At 37.2% G+C, this 8,652-nt stretch overlaps 2 protein-coding genes and 1 long non-coding RNA gene across 3 annotated transcripts; 1 reads left to right on the forward strand and 2 right to left on the reverse strand.

Annotated features, from left to right (window-relative positions):
- Positions 1-673: 673 nt before the first annotated feature.
- On the reverse strand, positions 674-2,078 carry LOC124895515 (serine/threonine-protein kinase Nek6-like). The gene is made up of 6 exons (XM_047405961.1): positions 2,049-2,078; positions 1,636-1,717; positions 1,502-1,551; positions 1,293-1,366; positions 1,166-1,217; positions 674-838 (listed from the first exon to the last, which is right to left on the reverse strand). Exons 2-6 carry the CDS (start codon positions 1,694-1,696, stop codon positions 674-676), a joined length of 402 nt encoding a protein of 133 aa, XP_047261917.1. The 5' UTR covers positions 1,697-1,717; positions 2,049-2,078.
- A 113-nt stretch (positions 2,079-2,191) lies between these two features.
- Positions 2,192-3,372, reverse strand: LOC124895513. The gene is made up of 5 exons (XR_007051765.1): positions 3,095-3,372; positions 2,925-2,971; positions 2,481-2,526; positions 2,300-2,380; positions 2,192-2,219 (listed from the first exon to the last, which is right to left on the reverse strand). It is a non-coding gene; the product is annotated as an uncharacterized LOC124895513 (long non-coding RNA).
- A 3,735-nt stretch (positions 3,373-7,107) lies between these two features.
- On the forward strand, positions 7,108-7,584 carry LOC124895512 (zinc finger A20 and AN1 domain-containing stress-associated protein 8-like). The gene has a single exon (XM_047405960.1). It carries the CDS (start codon positions 7,108-7,110, stop codon positions 7,582-7,584), a length of 477 nt encoding a protein of 158 aa, XP_047261916.1.
- Positions 7,585-8,652: the final 1,068 nt, after the last annotated feature.

Below are 8,652 nucleotides of genomic sequence, written 5' to 3' on the forward strand. Positions count from 1 at the left end.
CCTTATCATCCAGTGCTTGAAGAGCGTCTTTATTAGCCTGTTTGGTGTCATAAACCGCGGTTGCTTTCTTTTCTAGCTCGTCAACAGCAACTTCTCTACACTCGCTACCATTTTCAGTTTCAGCAACACAGCATATTGGTCCTGCCTCTGGATCTGGTTTTGCCGACTGTGAATTAGATGAAGTGCTTTCTTCATCGAAGGATCGTGTTTTATCGTTTAATCTTCCATCAGACGATGTCATTCTGCTAGATTTTGTGGAGATACATTCCACTATATCTGCTTCCTCAAGGTCCAGTGGACTGCTCAACACCTCCAGCTCTTTTGTCTTGTTATTCTTCGTATCACCCTCGTCAAATCAACTAACATGCTTCGGAGAAACATGCTCTTGTTCCTCGGACCATGTTTTGGCTCTTGAACTTGACGAGCTTTGAGTGATCGTAGTTTCTGTTTGTGAGATAGTCTCCTGTTGATCATATCCATTGCAAACAGCTGCCTCACTCATTTTCCCACTTTTAGAATCCTAACTATCTTCAGAGATCCTAACCGAGAAGCTTGTTGGATCGACTCTCTTAGTGTCAAGTGGCTCGGAATGTGTTATAATTGTCAGATAAGTTTCTTGGCTGAATGTTATCACTTGCGTCAAAGTAAAGGACAGTTCTCTTCTCTTTTAGCTTCAACTGTCTGTCTCTGCTACCTCTCGGACTGATAGATTTTCCAGGTGATGGTCGTGTTTTTCTTTCGTTCTGCTCGGGGACTTCACAGGAAGAAACGCAGATGAAGGTTCGTAACACAAGAGGAGGTATGGTTGCAAATGTTGATGTCTCAACAACTCGGCAGCCTATAAGTAGAGGTAAAAAAATATATCAAGATGAATCTCAATTTAATACTCCCTCCGTTTCATTTTGTTTTTCTGGTTTTGATTTGCCATGAAGTTTAAGAAAGAAAAGAAGACTTGAATCTTGTGGTCTTAAAATAAAGGTATGCAGAATGTATCAAAATGTAATTTAAGTTTGTGATCTTTAAACATGCCACGTAGAAAGTTAGAATTAAGGAGTTGTTGTAAAAGGAAAGAAACATTCGCTTTTAAACGGACTAAAAAGGAAAATAAGACTTAACAGATTGAAACGGAAAGAATAACATTTGAACATATGTAGCTCGCACTCACTGTAGGTCGGTGTTCTGGAGTTTTCCTTAGCATGCTTTTTATTATCTGTTTCCTGCAAGAATTAAATCCGCTCTGCCAACTGATTGATTTGTTATACTTGTGGCGTGCTAAGAAGGAAGATACTGACAAGGTGGAGGAGTATATAATCGGAAGTGGTGAGAACAAACCCCGGTTTATTTTGTTGATAAGTCCAGTTTTGTCCTGTTGAATTTACATTGTCACTATATCATATAGAAGATATCAGGATAAAGAACTTCTCTTTTTTTTTTTTGCGTAACAAGTATAACTTTTCGAGGTATTGTTTATGAAGTTCAGATAGCTGAAAACTTAACTTATAGAAGCTTTAAACGGGGGTCGATGTGCTGCAATGTCAAACATACAGTATCCTAAAATCACATTATAGTGTTAGTATTAGGGACATGATGTAAAGTGCTGAAATACATTGCTTCATCAACATTCTTATTTCTTACCAAGCGACCATATATCAGATTTATAGCCATAGGGTATGCCGGCAAGGAGCTCAGGGCACATGTCGTTTGGTGTGCCAGATACCTATTACATGAAATTTGTTCCAAAATTAAGGATTAGCTGTACAACTCGACGTCTTTTTCTCAAATGCATTAAGCTAGGTGCTATGGCGACAGGAGCTTTGTAATATGATGAATACCACAATATTTTTTTTGATAAAAAGGAAGATGACAACCACAACATTTTGGTACCTATGACCGAAAATAAAAGAAAATTTTAGGTTTTCTCGGTCTTGGAGGGAGAAGGGATTTCTCTCTTACTAAATAGATATGTTGAATCGATTGTTAGGTGACAATAGATGGTCGAAACTTGCATGTAAGTAACAGGTTCATTTTGCCGCAATAGAAATTCATACCGAGGAAGCAAGGCCTTCTGCATCTAGCAATTCACCTAATCAAAAATCACCTGTGACAATCAAGTGAATTTGAAGGATAGTAAACAAGGAAAGACGACCCAATCAAGCAATTGTTCGGGCATTCTTACCTAACCTGATGTCATTGTCCTTTGTGATGAATATGTTACATAACTGAATTCAAAATAGGTCACGTTAAAAATGTTTCATGCAAAGAAGGCTTTTCGATTTCCCCGATTACAGCAAGTTTTTACCCTGAGGTCTCTATGATGAACGCGGTTGGAATGCAGATGCTCCAAAGCTAACAATAGATGAGTCAGCCATTTGCAGAGTTTCTATAATAGCAGGAAAAAAACAACATAAAAACACGCAATTTTTTAAGCTACCGGGAAGGAACAGAGAAGCTTCATAAGTATTGAAATCGCATTTAACTACCTCTTCCGGGAATAGTGCTCCTCTAGACTTCCTCATGACCTCCGCCCTGAACACGGGGAAAAAAAATCGTCACCGTCCCCAGATTACACCACAAAAGAAGTTCTATGATCATCCTATTCATTTCTTTATTTTCAACCTCATTACCCCTTCTATCGTTCTTGGTACGAGGGAGTATTTATGAAATCTGAGGTCTTTCATTCTCTAGATACCTGGATGTGCATACAACACAGGCTGAAAAAAGCCACGATCTTGGCAAAAGGTTGCGCTCTACAAACACAGGTTAGCCATATTTTACGAAAAAACATAGCCGGTGACAATGATGAAGAATTTTACTTAACAATTGTTTTCCCTTCCCTCGTTTAGTGGCTCCTTTTGTTCTTTATTCTTATCTTTCCTTATAGGTACACATTTAAAATGTTAGCAAAATCAGGGATAATCACTCACATATTTTCATCTTCGCAATAATCGGCAACGATGCATATACAGCTCCCCTGAACGAAAAAGAAAGTCGAGCTTTTTCTCTGGTGCAGCTTATGCAGCAATAATCGCAACTATTAAAGGCTACATTTTGCACTTTCTGATCCAAGCAACCACAAAACTGGATGATAGGATACCTTGTCCACCCAAGCATCTTTGTACTCTAAAAGATATGGATGGCTTAGTTTAGCTATCAAATTCACCTGCAACGGAAAAATAACCGTCTATCATCAGATTAGAAGAATATTCTCCAAGCATATCTTACCATCAAGTAAAACTTTTCATATAATAAATTATAAGATGAGTCGAAGATTTTGTATCTAAATGTGCTTGGTTCGAAAGGAAAGATTGGAGCAACTATTTGATGGCATAACTTCTTTCACTCGACATTTAAGCGTGTCCATATTCCATACTGCCTATTCATCAAAATGAATATTTGGTAGAGAGTTGTATACCTCTTCGCGTCCAGATTATCCACTTCAAGAAAGTAGTGTTATTGATACAGGGAAAATCATAGGTACGAAGTACTTACTGGTTCTTCTTTTCTATTGCTAAGAGGAAAGAAAACTACTTCACGTGTGACTCCAACGAGAAAGTTCTAAATTTCTACTTCAGTTCAATCCTACTTGTCAGCTCATGTCATTTTTTTTTTTGGAAGCTCGTCTTGCGGATGCTTGGTCCTTCGAACTCAAACCTTGAGTTAAGACATTGGGGCATATATATTATTCTGTTGAAACAATCTTCTCCAAAACCTAAGCTCATCAGATGCAAACCAGCATTCATGCAGATAAGAATGAAGATGTCTAAAGGTTTCCATCGATAGATTTCATAGGATGATCAATGCATTGGTCAGGACAATCACTCCTTACATAGTCCAGCATGCTAAACACTCTTAGAAGAAAAAAGGTTTGCATGGCAACACACGCTTCAAGTCGTACGATAAGATAATTAAAATGGTAACAACAAAGGAAGAATGTTGTGGTATGAGAGTGATAATCCAAGATGTTTAGAAGCAGACCAATTGAAATAGAACAACAACAAGAAGAAGCCCAGTGCATCTGGGGAGGGTAAAATGTACACAGTCCATACCGCTACACCCGAAGAAGTAGAGAGGTTGTTTCCGATAGACCCCCGGCAATTGAAATAGAAGAACGTCAATAAATATCAGTTTATCAAATACTTTATGATATAGCACCGCATACAATGTTGCTCACTACCGAAACTATGAGGAGAACTATTCAATTAGACAAAAATCTAGCAAGTACTAATATTGAATGTATGTATTATTCTGAATTGCTTTATATTTCATAAATGCGATGTTCCTTGGTTGAAGATTTTGTTTTTCCCTTTGTTGTTTCGTGATGTACTTAACGAACTTGTTGTAACACCCCGTATTCAAGTACGTGTATTGGCATATTCATGTACGTGTATTGGTCTTATTTATATGGAATTATTTTTTTTTTTTAATTTATACCGGAATTTGCCCATTGATGGTTCCATACGAAGGTTATTGAATAAGCTTTCCAATGATAAAAAGATTTCCAAAACCAGATAGGTTTCGGATATAATCGAGCATGTTTGAAACTATAAAACGGTGGCCGGGATATTTGGGACTAGTAGATGTGCAGGAATTTCCTACACACAAACTACTGCGGCCAGCCGAATTTTTGGGTCAACTTCGAACGATCATAACTACCTTAATATAATGAACTGGCAGAGCTGCGACCTGTGAAAAGAAATATCTTTGATTCTTCTTTCCAATTCAATAGGTTTCATCCAAATCCAACGTCTGAGTAAGTAGTTATACTCGTTTTACTTCGGCCTATCAAATCAGATTTTTAGGGTCAACTTCAAATGACCATAACTCCTTGAACAGGATAAACTGGGTGGCCTACTTTATATGATATGAAATCCCTTTGAATTATCCTTCCAACGATACCAATTTCACCCAAAACCGATATCGGAGCAAAGAGTTATGGTCGATCTACTTTAGCTTATCAAAACAGTCCACCAAAGGACAGATTTGACATTATTTAAATTTTAAAGGCATTTTGGTCATTCCCTACTATATTATGGACGGGAATATGTGTATATATACATGTATATGAGTTCAAAAACTCATCTTCATCATCAATCATTGAGAAAGAACAAACCCTAGCCAAATTTAACCTTTAAATTACTTTTGATACAACCATAGAAATTCCAAAGTAATCCGATAACTGTGTTTATCATCTCGAGAGCTTCGAACGGCTCCTATTATTTGTGCAAACAGGATTGCATAATCAAGAGGTGAATTCTAAGGTATGAATATTGTTTGCCTTTATTCTTTTCCATATGTATATGTGTGATAGAGGATTATATGTATTGGTTGTTATTGAAAGGTGATGGAAATAGGGTTATGGACTATTTTGCATGGTTTGGTTGTATTGAATTGTGGAAGGTGGATATGGTAATTGAGTTATGGAAGGTGGATATGGTGATATATTATTGAATTGATGATTATTTATGTCTATGGCTCAATTTGGTTTAATGGATTGGTTGGAAGGATAAATGAATCCAAACTTGATATTGGAGGATGTTGTATGAATATGCATGGCATGTGAATGTAATTGGAGTATAAGAGGGTTAAAGTGAAACCCTTTATTGTGTAATTAAGGATTACTACTTCACCACTAGTTTGGTGAATTCAAATAATTGAATTGTGACGTTTGGTTGCTAATACTAGATTGCTATATATGTTTATTGTAGATAAGTAATCCAAAAAGACGGGAAGTCCATTTGGGACTAGTATTGAAGGTTGACAGTCAGGTATGTAAAGCATACTCTATACCATATCTTTGGCATAAAAGTGAACAACTGTTCTATTAAGAATGTTTCCAAAGTTATTCAATAACATGTGATCCATAATGGTTTTGTATGATGTCTTAAGTTACCAATGAACTTGTTTCCACCCTACAAGATGTCAAGACATTCCAATACTTACTTGTTTTCCAAATCTTACATGTTTATTGCACTAATGAACGTTAGAAGGTATCCGGTTACTCAAACAAGATCCATGTGCTATTAATGACTCCAAAACGTTTCATTGATATACTAATAAGTTCCTACTTGATTGTTATGGCATTGATGACTCCAAAACACTTCATTGATGTGCCAATTAGTTATTACTTCATCGTTATTGCATTGATGGTTTATTTATATGTCTCTTATTGATGTATCATTGTTTCAAAGTATCAAAAATGCGGTGGCGACCGAAATAACAATCTTAAAAATTAATTGAACTAAGTGATGGAAGTTCTCTCTTATTGGGTGGTATCCTAGGGACATAAGCCTATCATGGGTTGATCCCTATTTATGTGTTTATGGGAGGTATCCCAAGGGCATAAGCCTATCATGGGTCGATCCCAGTTGATATGTACTTGAGGCAGCCTAATGGTCACAGTACAGTAATGATTACAAAGATGATAAGAACGAAGGTAAAGTGATTGAATAAATATAATGTACAGGTTGTCACAAGTTCTAGTAAGTGTGGTCCACTCCTATTACGATTTATTTACTTGTTTCTAATTTTTATTGAGCTCCTATATCATATGTGATTATCTACAGCTTTACATACTTAGTACATATTTTGTACTGACGTCCCCCACGGGGGACCTGTATTTCATGCTGCAGGCACAGGTACCTCAGCTCATACACCGCACAAGTAGGAGTCAGGATATCCAGCTGCTTTTGGTGAGCTCCAGTTTGCTTCGGGGCTTTCCGTGTCATATCCAGTCACTTTTGGTATTGTATAGAAGTTAGTTATATGGCGGCGTGTGTCCCAACCTTAGTTAAACTCTGTGTATTGTCTAGAGGCTTTGTAGACCTAATGTACAGTCAAGGTGGTGTTTTGTTAATAGACATGATGGCTCCAATGGCCAAGTATTATATATACATATATATATGTGTTCTCGAGCTTATATAGGTGATTATTTCCTTTTATATGCGATATGATGTTGTCCGAATTTCGGGTTGTCATAGAGGTATGCATGGGAAGTATAAGGTGATGAGCTGGTTCTCTTGGGCCTCCTCGGTTACGGGTGCCAGTCCACCCTAATAGAATTTCAGGCGTGACACTTGTGGTGTTGAACTTGACTTGTTAACTGCAGAAATGGAGTCATCTAAAGAGACAGGTTGTCAAGCTCCAGAAGACCCCGTCCTCTGGATCAACGACTGTGATTTTTTTGGTAGTGCAGCTACGATGAATATGTGTTCCAAGTGTCAAAAGGACATGATACTACTGAAGCAGGAACATGCAAAGCTTGCTGCTGCATCCAGCAAAGACATCGTACGCAGAAGCTCAAGCAGCGATGAATCAGAACTTGCTCTTGCAGGTGCCGTGGTTGCATCTGCAGATTTAGCCTCTCAGATTTCACAAGTGAAGTCAAAAGAGGGTTTGAAAAAGTGCATAGCTTGTCGTAGGCGTGTGGTATTAACGAGGTTCAGTTGCAAATGTGGTGATCTTTTCTGCGCAGTTCATCATTATTTAGACAAACACAACTGCCCGTTTGATTATAGGAATGTTGGTCAGAATGCAATAGCAAAAGCAAATCCTATCATCGTAGCAGAAAAGCTTAATAAGATCTAACAAGAACCTATCGAAAGGTTGTATGAACTGAAGCAATGTCCATCTTTCGATAAGTTGGCCTCATCTTACAGGGTGACGATGAAAGTTTTGTGTGGGGATGGGGGTGGGGGGTACCTTAGAGCCTAGATAATCCTGGTGTGTAAGTTATTTATGATCTTGGTGCACATTTTCATGGAATTTGTTCTTGTTTTGTCCCCATTTCTGGGCTCCTTGTCTAGTATAATATGCATAATGTAGGTCATCTTGATGAATTTCACATTCATACATCTGTGTTTTGAAATCCTTATTTCGCCTCCGTGCATTCTTCAAGATTTCAAAGTCTCCTTTTGAGTATCAATAATGTACAGTTTTTTTTTTGTAGAGATGTCAATACGGGTTGGCTCAGCCCATCCGAGCTAGCCCACACGGGCTTTGAGTTTGACGGGTCAGGTTGGGCTAGCCTACAAAAATGATGAGCCAAAAAATATCAAGCCCACACTATTACTCTGTGGGTTGCGGGCCTTATGGGCCAGCCCACTTTAAAAAAATAATATTTTATAATTTAATTTTATAATGTGAATAGACATAAATATTACCAATCAATATTACATAGTATTAATACTTTTAATTAAGTCTCCAACACCCCCAAAAATACTCATAATAGCAAAATTAAATAACTTCTGACATGCGTTCTGCCCTTACATCGTAAAAGTAAGAGTTAAGCTATAGAACTAGATACGTAAGAGAAAGAGAGGAGAGCAGAACTTTACTTCTCTGCTGAGGCACATGATATCCTTCGAACCAAATAAAAATACTACTCCCTCCGTCCCAAATTATGTGTCTCCATTTCCTTTTTTGTCCGTCCCAAAATAAATGTCGTCTTTTCTTATTTGGAATTTTTTTAAAGGCACAATGACCTTTTTACCATTATTGGACCACTTGATTTTAAATATATTAATACTTCTTTTTAGTATTTGTTTTTTTAAAGTAAAAGTCTTATCACTTCAATCAAAATTTAAACTTTCAGCCTTTTATTTTTATAGTATCAAAATTATTTTAAACCACAGAGAGCAATTTATTCTTTTTGGT

This window comes from Capsicum annuum, unplaced genomic scaffold (genome assembly GCF_002878395.1).
Source record: "Capsicum annuum cultivar UCD-10X-F1 unplaced genomic scaffold, UCD10Xv1.1 ctg82773, whole genome shotgun sequence".
In the NCBI taxonomy this organism is placed as follows: domain Eukaryota; kingdom Viridiplantae; phylum Streptophyta; class Magnoliopsida; order Solanales; family Solanaceae; genus Capsicum; species Capsicum annuum.